Source organism: Panulirus ornatus, chromosome 45 (assembly GCF_036320965.1).
Source record: "Panulirus ornatus isolate Po-2019 chromosome 45, ASM3632096v1, whole genome shotgun sequence".
Lineage (NCBI taxonomy): Eukaryota > Metazoa > Arthropoda > Malacostraca > Decapoda > Palinuridae > Panulirus > Panulirus ornatus.
This window is the reverse complement of record NC_092268.1, coordinates 8861879-8885786: the sequence shown is the minus strand read 5'-3', so window position 1 is coordinate 8885786 and position 23908 is coordinate 8861879. Positions and strand designations below refer to the sequence as shown.

Sequence of the window (23908 nt, the reverse complement as noted above, 5' to 3'; positions counted from 1 at the left end):
ATCAGTGTGCAGTCAGCCTGTGCTTCGTAACCTTGTGTTCCCTGCCTGGCCTCTTGCAGGTGCTGCTGGCTCAGGGTGGGCAGGTCCCCATGAACTCACAGCATCTGGCTCAGCTACAGCAATATTACAACAGTTTGGGTCATTTGCAGGATGACGCTTATGTGATTGAGGCACCCTCGTTTATTGTGCCCTACGTCATGGAGGGGAAGCCACAGGTAAGATCAATTTGTAAGTTTTAAATGTGATCCCAAACTTTGTATGTTTGACTACTGTAATGTAAATGTAACAAAATATATCATGAAGGAATTTTTTGACTGTGTCATTTGATTTGGGAGAATTGTATTTGACCCTGAATTTATTACTTTATGACAATATCTAAGGTGATTTGATTAAAATTCTATTTGATTTGGATCATAACATATTGTATATGTACAGTAGTCAGATGACTGTTGGGGCCAAAGTGATTAGTTTAAGTGTGATTTGGTGTTCTTTTGTTTCCACATTCGAGTAGCTCAGATTTGTATAACCAGGTCTTGGATAATTGATTATAGTTTATTTAGTTCTCGGTAATCAGAATTATAGAAAAATTGATGTAGTTTATTGTGCATTTTTTGATGGGATTTTAAGAACATTTTAAATTGGGTTTTAGAGCCTTGGGGATTAGGTCAATAGGAGCTAAGATGATGTAACAGGACCCTGGGTAATCAAATTTATGATTCATTGGGTCCTGGATGATTAGATTTATATTCACTTGGGATGTGGATTATTAACCTTATAAGTAAATGGGTTTTGGAATATCAAGATCATTTTAAACAAGCCCAGGGTCATGAAGGCAATGGTTTACTTGCGGCAGGTAGAACCAGGTTAACTGAGTCGTGGATTATCAGTGTTTTAGTCATGGTCGTCACTTGCTGAGATTGTAGTTATCTGTGTCGAGGATAGTCAGGTTTATGTTAGTAGTTGGTAGGCAGCCATTGACCAAGGAGGTATGATACCGGTACTACCTGCTTGGATATTATGAGGGTCAGTGACGGATGCTTAGTGAGCCAGAACTTTTGTGGTTGTCAGTTTGCACTCCTTTGACCCATTTAACTGTCTTTTCTTTCTTCCTCATCCATCCTCTCCACAAAATACAGGTTCTCCTTGTCACACATAACATTTGATTTAGTCACTCAACACATTCTTTTTAACTCAGGATTTTTAAGAAGTGAGTGCTATATGCTAGCCCTGCCTTTTGGCAAAATGATAAGAGCAATAGATAGAAGTAGTAGGTAGGAACATTAGATGGGTCCAATGGATAGTAGTGGTGGGTTGGAACATTAGGTAGGAGCTTCTGAAAATGCTATGTTTCGAGTTGCCACCTGCCAGTGGCCTGATGAGGATAAGGTGCTAAAAGCTAAGAAGCGACACTGAGCCCACCAGTTATGGAGACTCATTTGTCATGGCCGCTTCCATGAAGGAATTCCCTAAGGGAACAGGTATCATGGAATTATATTGATAGATAGATGGCTTTCAGGATTTTAATCACTTATGATTATAATGAATATGATCTGAGAGAAGCAAATTTATGGTGAACTGGCTCCTGGGTAAGGAAAATTATTTTGACCTGTATGTAGATTATCAAGATTGTTGACAAAGCCCTGGATCATCAGAATTATTAATCACTGTCATCACAGCTAATTGATTCAGTTGATAAGTAAAGGGAACCTGAGTAATTAAAGGTTTTAGGTAACAGGTACCAGATTACAGGAAGTGTGGTTAACTGGGTCCAGGACACCCGAAGTGATTGGAGTAGAAGACTGTCAGCTAGCACTGACGTTTGGAACCTAAGAGTGACTTTGTTTGGTGATGCAAGTTGTGGGTGCAACGGAGTAATTGTCATATCATCAAAGACGATGATTCGGATACTGAAACATTTAGAATCAGGTGCAGAACCAGAAATGATGCTTTTGTGTTTTTCCAATGGCAATTCTGTTATATCTTGTTACCTACTTATTGTGATATTGTTTACATAAGAGATTTATGGGGGCCTTATGTACAAGATAATGCCTTAGCATATTGCAGTAAGATGAAATTATTCTTACTGCTTGAATTGGAACATTCTGTGTTAAAATCGTACTGGAATTTTTCATAGTTTTATTTAGGAGAATTATAAATAAAATAGGGACATGCAAAGTCAAAAACAAAATGTATGATTTGGTGTGATGACTTCCCAGCCATTTCAACACAGAACAGGGTGGCTTGTGTTAAGTTGACAGCCTTAATTTGGTACCTGGACAGTCACACACAACACTGTTGACTGTAACAGTCATGGGAGTGATTTTGTGTGGCTAGAGTATGTGAAAAATGTAGCAGCATCACCTTTTGTACTTCGTATTATCGTATCTTAAAAGACAGTAGATTAGAAGCATTGAAATTGCAGGTAGATTTTGGGTTGAAGTGCCACATTATTTACAGACAAGTTAAGGATGGGTTGCAGTGACTGTGGCATTAGGAATGCATTTGAAATACAATTCTACATCTCTCTGGTTTTGCACCTAGTTTTTAATCGTAGCATCATGGTCATGATACCCATGTTTGTGAAAAGATTGATTAACTGAAAAGGATGAACGTGTACATTTGAAGTTACAAGAGAATTGTTGAACATTTATCAGAACCGTGTGGGTATCAAGCCAGTATTAGGATGTAAAGGATGGTTGTATCTATCATTCAGGTGTTCTATGCACACGCAAGGTAATTAGATAGCTGATGCCAACAAGCATCATTAAGCATTTGAATATTGAAGTGAAGATTGGATTTTAAGGTTTCAAGCTAGACTTGGAATGCAGGTCTCTTTAGGGGCAACTCATTCCTGTCTTTTTTTTCATCCATATATCTATATGTATTTTGGTGGTTTTTTATTTCTTGTTCATTTGGTTTGCCAGTTGCTTTCTTGTTTACTCTGTAATTATAAGAGACATTATACCACAGTGTATAAAGCATTCTTGTATACATCCAAGTATTTAGTAGTGTGTTCACACTTATCACTTTCTTTACTGCTGTTTTTTTATTGTCAATCATTCATATTATTAAGAATAATCAGCCTATCTTATTGATGCATTTTTCTTACATTTTGCTGTTATCTGCATTAGTGAGACAGCAACTGGAACAGAGAAAGAAAGGGCCTCATTTGTTCATATCTATTTTTAGCTGTTATTTGTAATGCTCTGAAACTAGAGCACCTCATCCACAATCAGGCTTCACAGACCTGTCTGTGGTTTCCTCTGGCCACTTCATATACACTAGTTCAGCATATCGACAGCATGTCAGTATGAATCAGTATGAATCAATTAACCTCACCTGGTCTACTCTTACCTTGAAAAATTTGAGAAAGTTGGTAAAACAGAATTCCCACAATTTTTCTTATGTGATGCAGCTTACATAGTTGCTGAAAGGTTCTCTTATTCATAGCCTCCAATTTGTAGGTTAGGGTTCTCAACAATCATTCGTGTGAAAAGTTTGTGAACGAATGCTGTATAAAATTTGTCTTTGTAAGGAAATATATAGAAATGTTTAAAATTTTTGTATAAATTCATAAACTCAAGTCAAATGTTTCTGAAATAGTGTTAATGGCAGTATCATTCTTCCATAGAGAAGCTCATGTCTGCGTAGCACCTAGAGATCAAAGGACTTGGTCAGAACCAAACTTCATATATTCCTTTTACTGCGATGGGGAAGATCTTTGAATAGGCTAAGGTGCAGCTCATTATCAGCTTAAAAAATCAACGTAGTTGTTTAATTAGGCTTCTGCTTCATCAGTGGCTTTTCAAAACACCTGCAGCTAGGAAAAAGCATTTTAGTGTTAAAGATGTAAGAGATAAGGTTACATGTGACATAGGTCTCAGATTGACATATTTGAGTTTTCCATCACTGGTCCTAACCAAACTTGAATGTGCCCTCCCCTCATGGGACAAGAAAATTACTTTTCAGTAAGGATGTTTTTCTTTCTCTTTCTGTCTGTCTCTTAAACCTTCTGCACCAAGTAGCTGGTCACGGTTTGTGTTTTCTCTACCCGAAACCTGTTGCACCAAGTACCACATATCTGGTCTTGGGACTTTTATCAGTGTCCACTCAGGTCAGTATTTTTTTGTAAGTCATCAGTAAGGTGACCTGAAGAAATTACAACACTGACTCTTGTTATTATCTTCAGAGCACTGAATCCACATTATTGTTGACTTTAGTGCTACAAGTAAAAAACAGTGATGTTGAGTAAGGAGCATTGCATGTATGTATTAACCTATGTCTGTCATGATCAGGTATTCCATACAAACTTAGGAGATTAGAAAGTATGTTCATCCATCATTTGCTGTCTTGACCAGGTTTTCCGTTGTAAGATGAGAAAGTTTTGTAAAGCTTTTTCGGTAAAGAAGTATGGTGTTTTTTCGTAGGTTCCATATCTTTGATGATAAAACCATGTAGAATATTCTGTGTGAAAGAGAACTTTACATACTTTGTGGTAAAAAGGTTGGACATCAGGGTTGTCATAACTTGAACATGCTACCTAGTTTTCATCTTTAATGTAACTTACATATCATGAGTCCTGACTTGTATGAAACGTATCTCTTTGTCTGCATCTTTGACACCTAATTTACCCCAGGAACATTCTCTTGTTGATTGGTTATCCATTTGAATTACTGGTATTGAAATCCTAGCTGAAGGATTTGGTACAGGAGGGGAAAAAAATGGTTTAGCACATCTTAGTTTTGCACACAGTTTTTAGATATTTCAGGGTCAGAGTTTAGGGTTAGTAATTCTATGGGTCAGTCAGCTGTATGAAAATGGTCCCTTTTTGAGGACTTTTAGTTTTATTGAATTTAGTGTTAGAAAACGTGTTACCAAAACTTTTACCTACTCAAAAAATTGATATCTAATTTTCTTCTTAATTTGTACAGGAACCCATTAAAACCTTCTTGCGAAGAATAAACAAAGATTTGGAAGAATTTGAAAGAAAACAAAAGGAGGAGGAAGAGAAGAAAAAGGCAGAAGAAGAAAGAATTAAGGAAGAAAAAGAAAAATTAGAACAGGAGAAGAAGAAACAGGAAGAGGAAGAGGAGAAGAAAAGAAGATTAGAGGCAGGTGAAGAGGAGAACAAAGACAAGGAAGAAGAAGAAAAAGAAGATGAAAAAATGGAGGCGGATTCAGACCACGAAGGTGGTGACACTAGTGACAAAAAGAAAGGTGATAAGGAGAGTGATGTTGAAAGTAGCGAAAAGAAAGAGGTTAATGGCCCTGACAAAGACGAAGAGGTAGAAGTGAAGATGGATGGTGATGAAAAACCAAGTGATAAAGATGAGACGGAAACTAAAGAAAAAGATTGTAAAGAAAAAGATAGCAAAGAAAAAGAAAAAGAAACTAAAAAAGAAAGTAAAGATAAAGAAAAAAGTATAAAAGTAAAGGAAACGGAGGTAGTCAAGAAAGACAAGGAAACTAGTGTGGACGACGATGATAAAGAAAATAAGGACAAAAGTGATGCTGAGAGTGTGGTAGATGTTGAGAAGGAGAATAAGAATAAAGAAGACTTGAGTCACCTTGGGAAGTAAGTATAAGCTGTCAGTGTACTCTTTTGTTTATACAGGCAGTTTACTTCGAATGTATTATGTGAAATTGTGTTGATATCTGCTTCTGATAAACTTTTGAAAATGTGAGCTAGGCTTTCAGAATGATTATTCTTGCAGGCAGCTGTGATAGGGGAGTAGCAGATTTGCCTTCTGGGATACAGACTTTTTTTTTAATCCTTTGCTTAAACCAGCCTGGATGGAGACCTGTCTTGCAAATGAATCTCTTACAAAAGTTCTATTATTTGCATTTGTTTCACCCCATTTGAATAGGAATGATGTTAATGATTGATTGGGGCTGATAAGGCCCTTTGATACCTAGAGAAAATGGGGTTCAGAGCAGGACCTTGGTAGGAAGAGAATGTTGGATGGGGACAAGTTCCTGGGAATTCTAGAGTTTTGAATAGATCATAAATCATTATAAGAGAAAAAGATGGCTCATTACTTTTGAGGTATTTTACTTGTACAGCAAGTAGTGAATCCAAGAAGGTGAGTTGTGTGGTTAGTTTACCAAGCCGGTGGAAAATTAGCCCCTCCGGCCCACATAACCATCACAGCCTGACTGTTATAGTATACTTTTAGGTATTTATCTAGGTCCTTCTTGAATTTCTCTATTTTATATCCACATTGTTTCTGATGGCTGTAGGTAATTTGTTGAATAGTCTTAGGCCCCTGCTGTTCAGGAAATTTTTTTTGTGCTCTTTGCATCTTTAGACTTTAGGGGTAGTATTTTACAGAGTCCTTCATGCCTGCTATAGTGTTAGGAAATTGTGCTGTCTAAGATTTTTTAAGTGTTGGTAATGATACATAGATAATGATAAACCTCTTGTCTGTGGTCCAGGGATTACAGCTTCAGAGATTTAACTCAATTCTGGTTTTTCAGTTCTTTTACTATGCTAGTATGGGCTGTAAAAATTTTGCACCCTTTCTGACCTTGCTATATTGCACACAGGTAAAGATTATGTTAGATGTTAGTACACAGTAGCTTTAGTACCCTGAAGAATGTCATCTCCGTTTTTTCCTCTCTTGGTTCGAAGATCTACAAGATCCAACAAACCTATGTTACACATTGCAGAACTCACCACCTTGCTACAGGAATTCACAGAGGCCATTGAGTACATGCTTATGCACTGCCCCAGGACCAGACTCCTAGAATGTTCTTTTTATGAAAAATTTCAAGACACTTCTGGCACATGCATTAGATATCCTGTGGAGAGAGAGCTTCAAATTGATTCCCATAGCACCACTCCACAAAGGAGAGCAAAGCAGTCCCAAAAAACTACCAACTGATACCTCATGCATCACACTTAAGTAGAGCATTTTGAGAGAAAGTAAACTGTAAACTGACTAACATTATGGAACTGAATAATAGTCAGAACTCAGGACGACAGTTTCATGGCAGGAAGACCTCTCAAAATTGCATTGGCACTGGAGAACAAACAATACGTTGATATGATATACGCAAACTTTGGAAAAGAGTCTTTTAAATGTGTTCATGGCACCATTGTACATAAAATGAAAAATTTGGGAATAGCTGATAAAATTAGAAGATTGAATTTAAGTCACAGGTCACAATAAGTTGTAAAGCAGGCCGTTTTCCAGTACCTCCATGGTAAAAAGCTAAGTCCCCCAAAGAATGATTATTGCACTCCTGTTCCTCATTATCATATCTGACATTGATACAGACGTAGATCACAGTTTCACAATATCCTTTTGCAAATGATATGAGAATAAGTGTGAAAGTTTTGGTAGAAGACAGTGAGAAACTGCAAATGGACATAAACAAAGCCTTCCACTGGGCAGCCAAAAGTAACATGCTTCTCATTTGGGATAAGTTTCAGCATCTTCAGGATTAGGAGATTGAAGAAATTCAAAGCAGTACAGAATAGCAGATGGACACATGCTGTCATATTACAATTGAACAGTGTGAAAGACCTTTGAGTAATAATGTCTCATGACTTTACCTTTAGTGAACAAAGCAATGCAACAGTTGGCTCTTCAAAAAGATGATAGGATGGAACTTGCCGACCTTCAAGACAAGGAAGGAAAGGCCAGTGATGTTATTTTTCAAGGCATGGATTGGATGCTGCTATGTACTGACAACCACTTACAAAGTGGGTGAAACTGCAGGAGTTTGAAAGCAATCAAAGATCCTTCACGGTCTTTATTGACATGTGTAAGGAACTGAAGTATGAGGAAAAACTTGAAATCACTGAGGGTAGACTCGGGAATGCAGATGTGGAGTTTTTAACAGGAAAATCCAAGAAGGCATTCTCCCAAACCTGCAGTCATAGATGATCTGCTATTGACATGACAAACATAGTCCTGAGAAACTTTAAGATTTTACCCCTAAAATCCAAAGGTGCTATAAGCACAAAAATAGAAAATACCTGGACATCTGGGGTTTGAGACTAGCCAGCCTGTTGCCTGTGGACATACAAAAACACTTTGGTTTGCATGAAGGAGAAATTTAAGAAGGCCTTGAATAACTATTTATGAGGTGTATCTGGCCATCTGGGCTTTGATGGGTATGTGAGTCAGCAGGCCACATCTTCCAATAGCCGGTCAATCAATGCCCCAAATACCTGGGCTGTGGGGGAAAAGAATAGATTTGAAATGTTTTTACATATATAAAGGTGAATTTTGGTCTCATGTGCAATTCAGTCCTAAACTCTCTTTTGTATTAAGTTCTTATTTAACCTGTTGTATTTTGATAATTAAGGTAATTGTATCTCTCATTTGTACTGGATAATGTATATAATGAACACAATCTCTCATAGGTTAGTTCTGGTATGACAGCTTAGATTGGCAATGTATCTCAACTTTACTGGATATTGCTTGACATTTTATTTACATTTTTTGGGTTTGGAAATTAAGCTAGGAAATATTCCCAAGGAATATATATATATATCACCATTCCTTATCCACTGTCTGGTGACTTGGTTAAGCTGTGATTTCCAGGAACACATCCCTAACATCAAGCATGAACTGTACCGTTCTGTACTGTGTTGTGGAAAGACCTTTCAATGTTTGTCATGATTTCTGCTTTACTGTGAAATGTGATTAGTCTCCCTTGTCTCGTGTGCATATATGTACACCATATATGACACTGCAGATTTACGTTGAACTGTATTTTGCTGGTCAGTTAACACTTCAGGAATGCAGATTGAAATTCATTATATGCCAAGATGATTAAGTTAGGATTTCCAGGAAAGCATCCCAAGTGTGAAGCTGAGACCAAGGGTACTTGTTATGTATTATGAAAAGAGTTGCTGTGTGTTTGCAGGGATCTGTGCTGTACTGTGACTTGTAATTAATCTCTCTTGTCATGTGTGGATATTTGTGTACCGTATGCAGTACTCGCCACGTACCCTGTTCTGGTGTTTTGCTCTAGTGTATAGTAATATTGTGAAAATACTGAAGGCAGTACTGAAGAAGGGCTCTGGCAAAGAGCCATCTAAATGTAAGTAACTCGCTCTGAAGAGTTTTGAAGGTACGGTAATATTAGCTTCTTTCTGTTCTTAGTGTTTGGTATTGTACAGTACTATAATGTATACTTTGTGCTGTTATCTTTTTTATTTATTATTTTTTATATCATACATAATCAGGAAATCATTTTAAATTGATCCTCATCATCAGTTAGATGCTTAATTTACTTGAAGGGTAAAGAGAGTGAAGAAAAAAATATCTCCAGATGCTTGTAATCTGGCAGTGAGTAAGCTGGTTAGAGCACACCACGGTCTTACCCAGTAGTTTGTGTGAAGTTTGTCACCTGGCATTGAATAAGGTGGTTAGAGCGCAACTCAATCGCAGTCTGTAGTTTTTAAGGGAGTTCATAACTCAGCATTAAGGTGATTAGAGCACACCATAATCATAGCCAGTAGTTTGTAAAGGAATTATATAACTGGTGTTATTTCCAGCTGTCTTTGACTTTCCAAGTCATATGACCCAGGGATTTATTTGCAAATGGGTGAACTACGGGAACACCCTCACAAGTAAGCATCAGGAGGATTTGAATTACTATCTCATGCATAACAGTTAAGTGCTACAACTACACTGTGATTAGGCTTCCTTGTTTTTCTCAGTTATATCAGAATTTAAGATACGTAAAGTGAGCCAGCTGTGTTTTTACTATTGCTTAATCTCTACGTCATTATACAGAAGAAATTTCATTTCAGGTGGGAGCCATATTATAGGAGTGCTCTCGGTAAGTTTATGTTGGACTTGGGTCTGAACCAGGCACAGGAATTCCTCCAGAATGACCTTTTACGTATGCAAAAGAGGAAATTAGACAAGATGAAATCTGCTCCGTCCAGAGAAGGAATTGTAAGTACTTAGTTGTTTGTTTATGTGTTTTTGCCCATTGTCATGAAAAAACACCCATCAGATAGAAATATCAGACTGAAAATATGATTGCATTTATTACTGTGATATTTGATACCAGGTTTAGATATTTTCTCCTTGGCTGTAAACTGTTGTGCTCTCTTAGAAGCAAAGGAACCTATCACTGCTTGACATCTTGGTTTTGTTACCTGCATAGTTAGAAGACAAGCATTATTTCTGTCAGCCATTATGCCTCATTCAGAGTAAGATAATTGTGGCTCTTTTGCACTTTCATGGAAGCAAAACCATCTGTGCAGTATTTGCATGTATTAAAGGATTACATTGTAGCTAATGTTGATCAGAATGGGTTGAACATGGTATGTGCACTTAGAATGCATTGCAGTAGAAGTGCTGGTCAACAAAGTACATCGCAATACTCACGAAGATTCAAGGAGGCGACTTAGCTACATTGAAGAAACAGATGGATATAGAAATATATTTGATTGACGTTAAAGATATTTCAGATGAGGATGTTAGAGGAATGATACGAGGAACAAATGCAATTGAAGTATTGTGCATATGAAAGTGGTATCAATGTGTAAAATGAAGATGTGATTGTTTTTTGATAGGTTGGAAGTATCTTTCACTTCAACAGTGGGTATGGTTTGACGATATGAAAAAAAGGGATAGGAAGAGAATGAGTGATGTTTCTGAGGCCGTAAGTACCTGATCAGCTTACTTAGTTGGGATGGATTGATGGTAGATAGATTACTGGCCATCTTATGCTAATCCCTTTTTGTAAAAAGATTTTCTTCTTTGAATTATTTTTGCTGTAGTATTATTTGCTCTTGATATTTTCCAGCTGTCAATTAGGATGTTAGAGAAGCAATTAGAATTTACGCGGGGGAAGAACGCTCACCTTCATGTACCACTGAAGATATGCAAATTCTGCAACTTCAAGACTGAGAGTGAGATGGTGATGGACCGGCATTTAGAGTCTCCTCATATGGTTAATTATACTTATAAGTGTAACTTCTGCGATTTTGAGACGCGTGGACCTCAGGTGAGTCAGTTCAAGGGGTTGAACCAGGCAATAAGCCCTAGATATTTAGAGAGATTAGCTGATTTGGTACAATTATGATCAGATAATTGTTCTGTATCTTGTGATTATGACTGAAGTCTTTTCCCAGCCACAATGAATGGTAATAGAACAGAAAGACATATTGCCTTTTGTAGCCGTAGAATAATATAGGATTAAGATGTAGAGGTTTATCCCATCTAGGCCAGTGAAATATAACTGGATCTGTAGTTTAAGTACATATGTAGCAGAATGTATAGATTCAGAGTAGTGATATCTAATGTTTTTTAATCTACCTTAAACTCATAGGAGATTCTCTTATATTTGTTTACCAGAGTATGTCGTACAACTTCTGGCTACTGATATAAAAGTGTATGGCTTTGTTGCATCAGATGTCATTCCTATTATGCCTTTGGCTTTCAGATTGTTTCATCAAATGCATATCACAATCCAGAGTGAGATAAGTAGTGGTTATCTGAAATAGGTTGGAATATGGATTTTTTGATGATTTTATTATTAGTATTATTTTTTCATACATATTTGCCATTTCCCGCATTAGTGAGGTAGTGTTAAGAACAGAGAACTGAGCTTTGGAGGGAATATCCTCACTTGCCCCCATCCTCTGTTCCTTCTTTTGGAAAATAAAAAAAAACAGGAGGGGAGGATTTCCAGCCCCCCCGCTCCCTCCCCTTTTAGTCGCCTTTTACGACATGCAGGGAATATGCAGGAAGTATTCTTTCTCCCTTTGTTGTCTTTTCCTAGTGCTACCTCACGTGTGCAGGGGGAGGGGGGCGCCATTTCATGTGTGTCGGGGTGGTGATGGGAATGGATGAAGGCAGCAAGTATGAATATGTACATGTGTATATATGTGTATGCCTGTGTATGTATATGTATGTTTATGTTGAAATGTATAGGTTTGTATATGTGCATGTGTGGGTGTTTATGTATGTATATACATGTGTATATGGGTGGGTTGGGCCATTCTTTCATCTGTTTCCTTGCACTCCCTCGCTAACGTGGGAGACCGACTAAGTATTATAAAAGTTTAATGAAAATATTATCATTATTATTATTATACTTGATCACCATTTCTTGCATCAGTGAGGTAGCACCAGTAGCACCAGGAAACAGACAAAGAATGGCCTATCCACTCATTTGCACATAGATATACATAAATGTCCAAACACGCACCTATACATACATGCACATATACATATCAACATATACACATATGCAGACACATAGACATGAATACAAATGTACATATTCATACTTGCTTGCCTTCATCCATTTCTGGTACTACCCCACCCTCACAGAAAACACCATTGCTACCTTCTGCTTGATAATTTTATTGCATATATTCTTTTTCAATATCTTCTGTTCCACAGGTAATTCTCTTCCATATGGAAGCAGAACACAATGTCCGGGGACGTCTGGAACGCGCCCCTGCATTCTTCCAGTGTGCTCTATGTCCTTACGAAGATAACAACAAGTCAAAAATGACTCGGCATTCATTTTCCTGTAGCAAAAAGTACAAGCCAGAAAAGAATTGTGAATTAGCAGATTGGGAGCCGCCAGCTAAGATCCCGAAGGTATTACATGTATGTTACAATTCATGCCTTGTATATTTATTAGTATATAAATAATGTACATATGATTGCGTGGGTGTAAGCTTGAAAGAGGTTAGCCTGAAGGAAGTGGAGTGCTTTTGATATGTAGATGTGGATGTCACAGCAGATACAACCATGGGGGATCAGGTGAGTCATAGGATTGGAGGGGAGGTTAAGATGCTGGGTGCATTCAGAGTGTGTAGGAAAGGTCTTAGTCTTTTAGGGTTAAGATGGTTACGTGTGGAGATATAGTGGTCATTACAGTGTTTTATAGATGCAAGGTAAGGGCTTTGATTTATCCATCTATCTGTTTATAGTGCCTGTTTCCTCAGTGGGGTAGCTGTGGCAAAAGTCTCCATATATAGTACTCCAGCGCCACTTTTTAGCTTTCAGTGCCTTAAATTAAAAGAAAAAAAGGAAGTGGTTGGATGTATTGGAAATGAAATATTTAGATGCAATATGTGATGAGGGAGGTTAATTGTTTAAGGAATGACTATGCACGACTGAAATAGGGCTGCAAATGTAGTTGATTAAGAGAGACTGACTACTGTGTGCAGAATTGGTTTGGACATATAGAGAAGAGGATTGAAGAAAGGAGGAACACTGTGTCAGAAATGAACAGAGGAGGGAGAAGTGGCATATAAAGCAGCCAGAGCAAACCATGGAAATGTCATGGGCTGGTTTTGGATAGTGGATAGTGTGCCATGGTTTTGATACGTTACACATGACAGTGAAAGAATGGATGTTATTGAATGAGGCCTTTTCTTTGCCAGTTCTTAGTGTTTCCTTACAAATGCAGGAAATGCCTAACAAGTATGAGATGAAGGAATTTATCTGGGAGTAGATGTAGGAGCATTTGAAACAATGGGGCTGAAGTGAGTTTTGGGGTGAAAGAGGGTGCTAAGGTTGAGGGTACATTAAAGGGGTAAAGAAGGGTATGTTTGCATGTATAGTAATCCTGACATCATTGTATGAATGTGATTAGGGCCATGAATGCCAAAGAAAGAAAGAGGGTGAATGTATTGGAAAGGAAATGGTGTTAGGGTAATATATGGATTAAGATGGATTGATCTTATAAGGATGTCTTCATGAAAGGGAGCTGTGATAGTAAGGTGAAGAAAGGTCCAGTGAAATATATCTTTTTTTTTTTTGAACAATGTCATTTGTATTATATAAAAACTTTACATAAAACAGGTTATTTATTAGATTTTTCGATGATATCCTTAATTTTCCCCCTTTCCATCATATTGTAAAGGTTCACCGAGGTCGACCAAACACCTTAGGCAAAGCATTTGAGCCTGTAAAAATGCCTAACCTATTACCGAAGAGCTTAGCAGGAATGAACATCAATATACCATCAGCAGTTGCATCCAATCTTATGACAACAGCGACTGCGGCATCAGTAGCAGCGGGTCGAGGTCGTGGTCGACCCGTGGGATCATACAAGAACACAGGTCCTCTTCCTAACCAAGGTCGTGGTGTTACTACAGGTGTGTTGTTATCATGAATAATGTTGGGTCTTGCTTCCATAATAGGATTGTTCATCCAAGACCTTTTAGTTTCTTCTTTTCATCAGTATTAATTTTACTTCTTACATTTATTTATTCATATTCATAATTACTTCAGGAGAAATTTCAAGAAAAGAGTCTTGGTGTTACCCAGGATCTTTCTAAAGGCTCTTGCACTCCAAGACTGTGCTACTTCCAGTCCTGCATTGACAACAGCATATATGCTTATTTAACAAGTCAATCATTTTCTAAGTTCTAACCCCCTTTTTGTCATGAAAAGAGCATGTGTCTGTTCAAGTGCTAGTTTTTTTTCAGTCCCATTTTTGAAACGTGGTTAGATAGAGATGGAGACATTGTAAGAGCTTTAATATTTGCGTAGAACTTTCGGTAGGGGTTTGGGATCTGAGGCTGAAACATGCTTAGTTGGAGGTTGGACGATTTTATTAAAATGAAGAATGTCATCATAGATTTCCAGTGTTTTGTGGATAATGCAAACTTCACTGTGGTATGGGCATGTATTGATAGATATCATATTGATATAGGTTTTTTACAGAGGATGAGCAAAGGATGGTGCCTCCTTCCTAACGTGTGAAGGGAGGAAGACTCTTGACCTGTATATTCTCAGCTAATATATCTTGTGCTCATGAGGTAGACCATTTAGAGGAGAGAAAGAAAGGTTTGCTCTTGCAAGATGATTTTAGAGCTTTTGGAATGTACTTCTTACTCATTCAGACTATAGCCAGTATGTTACGGTTTCATGCAGTCTGTAAGGGGAAGTGAAGTAATTCTTCTTACTTTTGTGGAATGATAAGGATGTGAAATGATGCTTCTTACTTTTGTGGAATGATGATACGTTAATGGGTAACAACTTGGTATAGTTTTTAGTTAGGGTTCACTGATTCATTTCAGCTTAAGACTGATACTCTCAGTAGTTTTACAACTTGCTTTTGGGTGAATTGGGCTTTGAGTAAGTGCTAATGACTATAGTTCCTTGGCTCACCCTGTGTATGGCTCTGAAAAGAGACATTTCAGTTGGCATTACTTATATGTTAGTGTTGTAAATTTATCTCTTGCTGATAGTGTGTGGATATAAAGATCTAATGCATGTACTTCTTCTCTCACTGGTGTTGCAGCTAATTCGGGGTCTTTATTGTATACAACTCGTGGAACAACGACGACGACTGCGGCAAACTTGGTGCAGCAGGTATCAGGAAATGCACAACAGTTCACACTCGCTAACCAGATGTTCCATGTAAGTGAGAAATTGATGTGGTTAAGATAACATAAATGTAGATGAATGTTTATTTAAAATAGATATTGTGAAAAGCATTTGCCATACTAACAAGCTGATCATTGGTAGAAGTGTTATTGACTGGCTTTAGTAGACAGTAGATGTTTGTTGCTAGGAGACTGTAGGTTATACAAGTGGTCTGCTTGCTTGTGTGGTGATTCATTACATCCAAGGGTATGGTAGGAAATTAAGAAGTTTAGATTATGCCTTTATTCATTTGTTTAGGGAATGGTCTAAAAGATTTTCATCAGTGGTTCATCATTCTTGACAAGAGGTTGGTTATGTCCCAGGTTATACCTATGTATGAGAAAGAAGGCTGGAAAGGGGCACCAAATTACAGACCAGACTCCTTGACGAGTGTCTTCTGTAAAGTTCTAGAAAAGATGAATAGAAAGCAAATGGATGACTTTCTACAAAGGAGAACTTACGTAAGTGAGAGACAGCGTGGTTTTAGGGAGAGGAGATCATGAGTACATGGATTGCCAGAAAGTGTTTGATAAGGAGGCTAATTAAGAAGATGGATCACCATGCAGGAATTAGGGGGCGACTCCTACAGTGGCTGGAAGATAAATGTATTGGAAGAGAATGGCTGAAGGTATGGATTCCTGCTTTAAGATGTTTGCAGGTGACACAAAAGCCTGCTTTAAGATGTTTGCAGGTGACACAAAAGTCATGAGGGAAGTGAAAAGTTAAGGAGTATTGCATCACCTCACAAGGAGACATAGACAGACTAGATTGTTGGTCTGATTCATGCTTGAAGGTATTCATCCCGAGTTAAATGTAAGGTAATGAGAGTGGGATGCTGAGAAAGAATGCCTCAGTTTAATTGTTTTGTAGCTGGAAATGAGTTTGAGGAATTAATATGTTATAGGAGCTTGGGAGTTGACATCATCCCTAACCTCTTGCCAGAGTCCCACTTTAGGAGAATGATAAGGAGAAAATCTGTCTGATAATGTAGACAGTGAATAGTTCATCGAAAGGAATGGGAATGTAGAATATCCAGAGGACATCACATGAAGTTAATCAAGAAACTATGTAAAGAATTCATGGACTTCCATGGTGTTGGGGTTAGCATTCCAGACCATGACACACTCATGGGGCTGCCCAGAGTCGAGTGCATATGTTTTTATCTTGGTTATGGCAGTTGATTCACAGTCATCCCAGTTGCTCATCCACCCCCAGGGATTGGTTGATAAAATGAGTACCTGGCTCAAGCTAAGGTGTATGGTCCTTCTTCGTCTGTTTTTTGGTGCTAGCTCACTAATGTGGGAAACGGCAGTCAAGTATGATAAGTATAGTAAGTAATGAAAAGGTAAGAGGGATGTGCAATAATAAAAGGAGGATGGTTGAGAGAGCAGAAGGTGTGTTGAAATGGTTTGGACATATGGAGAGAATGAGTGAGAAAAAGTTGACAAAGATTATACATGTGTATGAGGTAGAGGGAACAAGGAGAAGTGGGAGACCAAATTGGAGGCGGAAGTATGGGGTGAAAAAGTGGACTGAAGAAGGGCACGTGAAACGTCCAGGTTAACCATGGAAAGGTCTATGTGGCCTGGATGTGGATAGGTTGTTGTAGTTTTGGTGCATTACACGACAACTAGAGAATGGATGTGAGCAGATGCAGCCTTTCTTCATTTGTTCCTGGTGCTACCTCGCTAATGTGGGGAACGGCAGTCAAGCATGAAAAAAAGAGAGTGATGGATGAATAGAATAAGATGAAAGAGGACCTAGTTATTGCAGACAGCACACTGAAATTGAAAGGTTTTGTGATAGAAAATAGTCAAGAATTGGGCCTCCACAAGTGTAAAACTCCCTTTCCTATAGTTCAGATAGGGAGGTAATTACAAGTACAGAATCACACAGACAAGTACTGTGTGCAAATGATTAAATACAATTACAGTAGCTAGTTGCACATTCAGAGGCTCATGCAGACATAAGCCAACATTAAGACTGTATTAACGAGATTGAGATAGTTAAATGGTTTTCTTTGACTACCATTGTCTCTGGAAAGAGTTTTTGGTGCTTTGAGTTAGATAATCCTTTGGCCTGTCTTTGTTATAGTGATTGGTCTTTTATGTCTTGATTGCAGTAATATTCATCATTATTCTTTTCCTCTTTAATGTTTTCATGATCCGGTGGGGTTACGCTCTGGAGGCTTGTTCATTTATCTTTGTATATTGAGAATGCAAGTGTTTAAGGTGTGTGATAGTAGAATGAACTTTAATTTTGATGGTCAGTGTGCAATACTTTTTGGGGGGACTGATGGATAGTCATTTGTATGTTGCTGTATTTTTATAGATGTTTGCCAAAATCTGCTGAAATTTTCTGTTGGTCATCCTTTCTTAAGTGTTAAAAACATTTGGTATGTTAAAGGAATTTTGTTGGAGTTCTACCACACATCTTGAGGTTCATCTAGAGGTTGCCCCATGCTTGCCTGAGTTAAAAGAGTTGGATGCCTTGTATGGTTTTATGAGAATTTTTTTTTTTTTTTTCATACGATTTGCCATTTCCCGCGTTTGCGAGGTAGCGTTAAGAACAGAGGACTGGGCCTTAGAGGGAAAATCCTCACCTGGCCCCCTTCTCTGTTCCTTCTTTTGGAAAATTAAAAAAAAAAAAAAAAAAAAAAAACGAGAGAGGAGGATTTCCAGCCACCCGCTCCCTCCCCTTTTAGTCGCCTTCTATGACACGCAGGGAATACATGGGAAGTATTCTTTCTCCCCTATCCCCAGGGATAAATGAGAAATGAGAAATGGTTGTGCATATTCAGGCCTTGGACTTTTTTTTTTTATATGCTGTACCACTTACAACCATTAGATGGAGAATAGAGTAATTAGGTATTCAGTAGCATCTGCTGTTTCTGTTTTCTACAAATTGATATTGTTTAAACAAGAAGGTAAGGGTCAAATCAAGACAATGACCATCGGTGAACCTACTGTAGTGACGAGCACCCAGTCATATGTCTTGTCTTTACAATGAGTCTGATCAGAGCACAAACTTGACATTTATGTTAGGCTTTAGTTTTACTGCAGTTGTATGAAATGCTGTAGCATGTTAATTTGCCAGATATCAGATGATCTGTTCTTCCACGTAGTTATATTCTGTGGTATACACAGCACTGGATACATTGATCAGCTTACTAGAGGAAGAATGTGTGGTGATTCATTGTGACAGTAAGCTGACATCAACAGTGTATGTTGTAAATATCAGATGTGATATGATTGTCTCATTCTCAGAAGTTTAGAAGGTTGTGCTTGCATTTTATGTTGTGCATATACTTTTAAATGTATGCTTTTTAACACCCTTTTGTAACATTATATATATGATAATAATGTCCCAAGTATAATGCATGCATTTTTTGGTTGATGGATAGTACCAGATATGTAATGTAGATTGAAAATGAGCATGTGGACTAAAATTTTTTTCTGTACTGGACACATGGATGCCGAGATTTATGCTGTTTCTGATTTACCTTATTTGGGCTTGGAATGCTATTATTTAGTAACACAACTTCTTACAGTCATGATAACATCCTTCTGTGATTAGCTTCTAAATTCAGCCAGTCACTATTTAAGTAAACTAAACTCTGCAACTGTTACGATACAGTAAATAACCTCACCCAGTCAAGAATCATGGATATGCTGCAAACAAGCAGTTATTTCCAACTTGCTCCCCAGACTCATTTATATTTGGGCAGTTAAAGTCAATGCTGCATGTTATCTTTTTGAAGACAGTTTTCTCTCTCTTCCATCACTCTTTCCCATGTTAGTGAGGTTGCATCCAGAACAGGTGAGTGAATAAGCAATCCTTCGAGCAAAAAAAATCTTCATTTGGCAGATGTCAAGGCCAACCCCTACACTTTTGCCCCTCTTAGTCACCCTCTACGACATGCAGGAGATATGTGGGCCATATTCTGTCTTCTCTATCCCCAGGGATAAAAGACAAACACTTGTTCAATAATTGTTTAATAATTTCTCCATTGATCGCTGTGTGACCATTGGCAACTCAAGGTTGGGCCGTTTTGATAACTGATTCTATCCGTACACCTCAAACTCTCTACCTTCTCATGTCTTTCCCAGTAACTGTGACCTGGCTTCTTTTAAAAGATGTTTTTCATTGCCTTCAGAATTCATAGCTACTTTTTCTTATCTCTTTTCCCCTTTCATTAACCTCTTTATATTTCAATTAAGGCCTGTCCTTGATGTGAACTGCAGTCTGTGACTGGAGCCTTCATTATCAAAAAAAGATCCTTGCTTGTGCTTTCTTTACTCTAGTTTTAACAAAGTGAAGATACAGGAGGGAGGCTGTTGTGCCTCAAGATCGTGTCCCTTTTTTGTCACCTTATATGATGCTCAGGAGATATGTGGGTAATATGTTTTTCCCCATGTATACAATTTATTTGCAGAGTTTAGCTTACTTACATATTTACTGACAGTAGAAAGATTAATTATATGAGAATGACAGGCTGATTGGTTTTCAAATGACGGTCACCCGTTCATAAACAGCATAGATTATCTATGGGGCATCTCAGCATTGAGTCCTCGGCAAAGCACAGAAATAAACCTCTCTCTTAAGTAGTATGTTTTGAGAACTAATGATGGTCATTATGAGATGTATAGACCAGCAGTGTAAACTCATAAGGTCAGTTTGTTTTTCAGAATGCATGTGTATCCTTGTGTTGCATGGAGACTACAGTGCTAATGCCTTGTGTATATATTTATATGGGGACATACACTGTATTTGTAACTGAACTGCTGCAAAAATGTTTATGTATTCATCCTTCACTGTATAGTAATGAAAGAAAATGTAATCTTGTCCTTAAAGTTTGGCAGTAGAGTAGTTCATGGGTTGATAGTCTTACAAGTCTTTCCTGTTTTGTAGCAGAACTTTGTGTCCCACTATTGCCAACATTAAAGGTAGTTTGGCTCAGATCTCACCTAGTTTGTGGAATGAGCCAGACTTTGGAACATGATTAGCAGATTTTAGTCATGATACATCTTTCCATGAAAATGTTAGTTCTCACCTATGTAGGTAAAAAAAACTTTGCCATAATAAGAATTATGTGCTACTTTTGGCAGGCCTATTTTATTAAGATTAGAATTTTTCAAATATAACATTGCTCGTTAACTGTCACAGTAAATTGAATGAATACTTGGTGCTACCAAGTCATTTTGAGAAAACTTCTCTAATGTTTTGAGCCGAATGAGTGCTTTTCTCACTTGATACAAGGGAGGGTGATGTGGCAGTTGATGTGATTAAGGGGCATCAAAGTCCCCAGTGTAGGTGATATTGAGGAAAAGCTTGTCAAGTTGTACACTGAAAGAAGGATGTTGATGAGGGATACTTGGTTAGAAAAAATGCATACATAATATTTGGATGACTGGTAACAGAAAAAATGTTAATGAAGAGTTGGACAGAATTTCAAAGGATTGATAAATGTATCAAATGAGAGGAGATGAACATAGTGTGTTTGGGATGAGGTTGTATGCAGAGTGAGAGAGTCTTAGTGGAAAGTATGTGTAGTAGTCCTTAGTGTTATATGAATGTGAGGCTTAGGCTTTGAGAGCAAAAGAAATGGGAGGATTTTTTGAAAGTGGAATGCTCAAGGATGGTATGATTGTGTTAGAAATTAGTGTTAGAGGGAGATGTGATAGTAAACAAAAATCTGAATGAGAAAACCATGTTGTTGGTTTGTTGAAGTGTTTTGGGCATATGGGGATAATGGACAAAGAAAGATCAACTCCAAGGGTGTATGTGTCAGAAACAGTTGGAGCTGGGAATAGTGGGATACTGGGAAGGAGATGGAAGGCTTGCAAGTGATAAAGGCTTTAGGGTATTTGGGCTTGGACATTCGGGAGGATAAAAAACATGCATAGGATAGAATGAATCGGATGAATTCGATTATATAAGGATTACATGCTGTTAGTGGGTTGAACCAAGGCTTACGAAACAGCTAAGTCTGTAGGACTTGGGTGTAGAGAGTAGGCTTTGAAATTATTGATTAGGGATTGGGCATGTGCATATAAAGTCAGTCTTCATTTGTTTTTGATGCTACCTATTTTTAGAGAGAATTTGGTCTTTGATGTAGGCCCTCCCAGAAAGATTCGAAAACCAGGAAAGGCATAAGACTTTTAAAGAGACAAAAATGATAAACACTCAGAATAGGATCCTTTAGCTTTGTTTGAAAAAAGTTGATCCCTAGTGTGTAGAAAGGTCTCCATGACGTAAGTAATTGTAGTGGACTGATCAGGAAAAATTTTATGCCAATCTTCAAATTTTGTTTTTTGTTTTCCCTAAGAATAATCAGAGTAGATTATATTTAAAACAAGCTTGGCTGAATACATTGTTTTGTTGAAACAGTTCAAAAGTAGAGGGTTCTTAAAATTTTTGTGTCATAGATATGACTGCTGCAGTTGTGATGTCAGCAGAAGTGCAACATCTGGCCATTAAAGTTTTTTAAATTTATTCCATCATTAATCTTGAGTTAAGAAAAAAAAACGTGATTTTATGCGTAGAGGCTTCCACTTAGCTGAAACTCACTGAGCAGCTCTGAACCCTAGATAGTGCTTCATTAAGGCTTGTTATCTGCATTATGAGATGACAAGCCTTAGGGAACATGCATAAATTACGTCATTTGAGTTTATGGTATACGTATTGTATTTAGTCTGATTTAGAAATTCCTTCTGATGGTGCAAGTTGTGATAGCAGCTTCTCTGTGGTGAGCCATGCTCAAATGTCACATCTGTTTTTTAAACCGCCTCATAGTCTGGGATTTTGTTTCTTTTGGAGAAATAATCATTATTATAAAGTAGATATTATAGTTAATGGGGTGCCTAGATACGTAAGACGTAATTCATGTATATTCCCCTTTGGCTGGGAAGCATTATCGTGTGTGTTGTTGGCAACCCACAGCTTGTCAATGGCCACCTGGTCCCAATGTCGGGTGCATCCGGCTCAGTGAGCAGTGTTTCCGTATCTTCACAGTCGGCAGCGAGAGTGCCACGCATCTTACCGTCCTCGTCAGCTTCTTCTGTCAGCCTCATTCCTACACTGGGAGCTTCATCATCTATAACTATACAGGTAGGTGATTCATCACTGCCTTTTCTATACCTGTCCTTAACTGATGAGTTGTACTGCATTAAAAATGCTCAACCAGCAGGAGTTGTAAATCATAGACCTATCCACATGTATTATACAGGTGAGTCTTATATCACTGTGCCAGTAAAATTTTCCTCATTGTTTGAATTGTATATTATTTTGTTAGCCATCAAAACTTGGAAATTTAGGGCCAAATTCTAATACTGGATCCATGGCTAGCTTGGGTTAGTTTCAGATTCATATCAAAACAAAGCTCATACAGGTCCATGCCATTGTGTGAAATGTACCTGTATTCTCAATGTAGTCTCAAATCCAGGTCACAGTGAGAGTGGCATAGGTGTTGGATATCATTCGAACGTCTGAATGTTATCATATACAGTCCTGGTAAGTCAGACACATCAAAGATTTATGTTGACATTGGGATGTTGGCAACTGAAACGAAACTGTTCTTCGTGGCCCTCCTCTTATAGATATATCCAGTCATAAAAAACAAGAAGAGTGACAGTGCTATGCTTTTGAGTAAGAGTAAAAAGTGATAAGTGGTGAATTACTCCTTTAATGCAAATGTCATGTTGCAGATAAGGTCAGTTGACCAACTTTGCAAGTGTTGCAGAGTTTTGCAATGCAAGCAAAGAAATATGTAGGTGAGCAAAATTATCTGTACTCGATTATAATGAATATAGTAGTTTACTTTCTTTCATACTATTCACCATTTCCCGCATTAGCAAGGTAGCATTAAGAACAGAGGACTGGGCCTTTGAGGGAATATCCTCACCTGGTCCCCTTCTCTGTTCCTTCTTTTGGAAAATTAAGAATGAGAGGGGAGGATTTCCAGCCACCCACTCCCTCCCCTTTTAGCCACCTTCTACGACACGCAGGGAGTACGTGGGAATTATTCTTTCTCCCCTATCCCCAGGGATAAAATATAGTAGTACAGTAGTCAATACCAGTACTACCTACCTAGGTATCAGGAGGGTTAGTGACATTGCTTAGTGAGTCAGCACTTTAGTGGTTGTCGAGTTACACTCCTCTGACCCAGGAAGTTGTCTTTTCTTTCTGCCTCACTAACATGTGACTACTTGGTATTCTGTCCACAGACATACAGTCTATCCTTGTTATATGGAACACTTAACAACACTTAACTCACGCAGCTCATTCTTCGTAACTCAGATTTTCCTGTGATGAGCACAAAGTGCCTGCCTTCTGGCAAAATGATAGGAGCTGTAGGTAAAAGTAGTAGGTAGGAATATTTAGACAAGATTATTAGATAGAAGTAGTAGGCAGGAATATTATGTAGTAGTAGTCATAAGGAACATTAGTTGGGAGCCTCTGCAAACACTGCACTAGACTTGCCCTCCGCTAGTGGCCTGTAAAGGGTGAGGCAGCAAAGGCTAAGAGTTGGCACGGGA

General features: G+C 38.0%; 1 protein-coding gene across 18 annotated transcripts in view; it reads left to right on the top strand.

Moving 5' to 3' along the window:
• The window catches only part of MEP-1 (zinc finger protein MEP-1), a 69550-nt gene that overhangs the window by 30367 nt on the left and 15275 nt on the right, over positions 1-23908 (top strand). For 11 of the 18 annotated variants that reach the window (XM_071688221.1, XM_071688214.1, XM_071688219.1 and 8 more), the window contains 8 exons: positions 60-215; positions 4932-5575; positions 9773-9920; positions 10780-10980; positions 12384-12596; positions 13861-14095; positions 15247-15365; positions 22314-22481. In XM_071688221.1, the coding sequence (XP_071544322.1) occupies positions 60-215; positions 4932-5575; positions 9773-9920; positions 10780-10980; positions 12384-12596; positions 13861-14095; positions 15247-15365; positions 22314-22481 (1884 nt within the window). The remainder of the gene's footprint in view (positions 1-59; positions 216-4931; positions 5576-9772; positions 9921-10779; positions 10981-12383; positions 12597-13860; positions 14096-15246; positions 15366-22313; positions 22482-23908) is intronic. The other 7 variants (XM_071688212.1, XM_071688211.1, XM_071688210.1 and 4 more) reach the window with 4 other exon arrangements.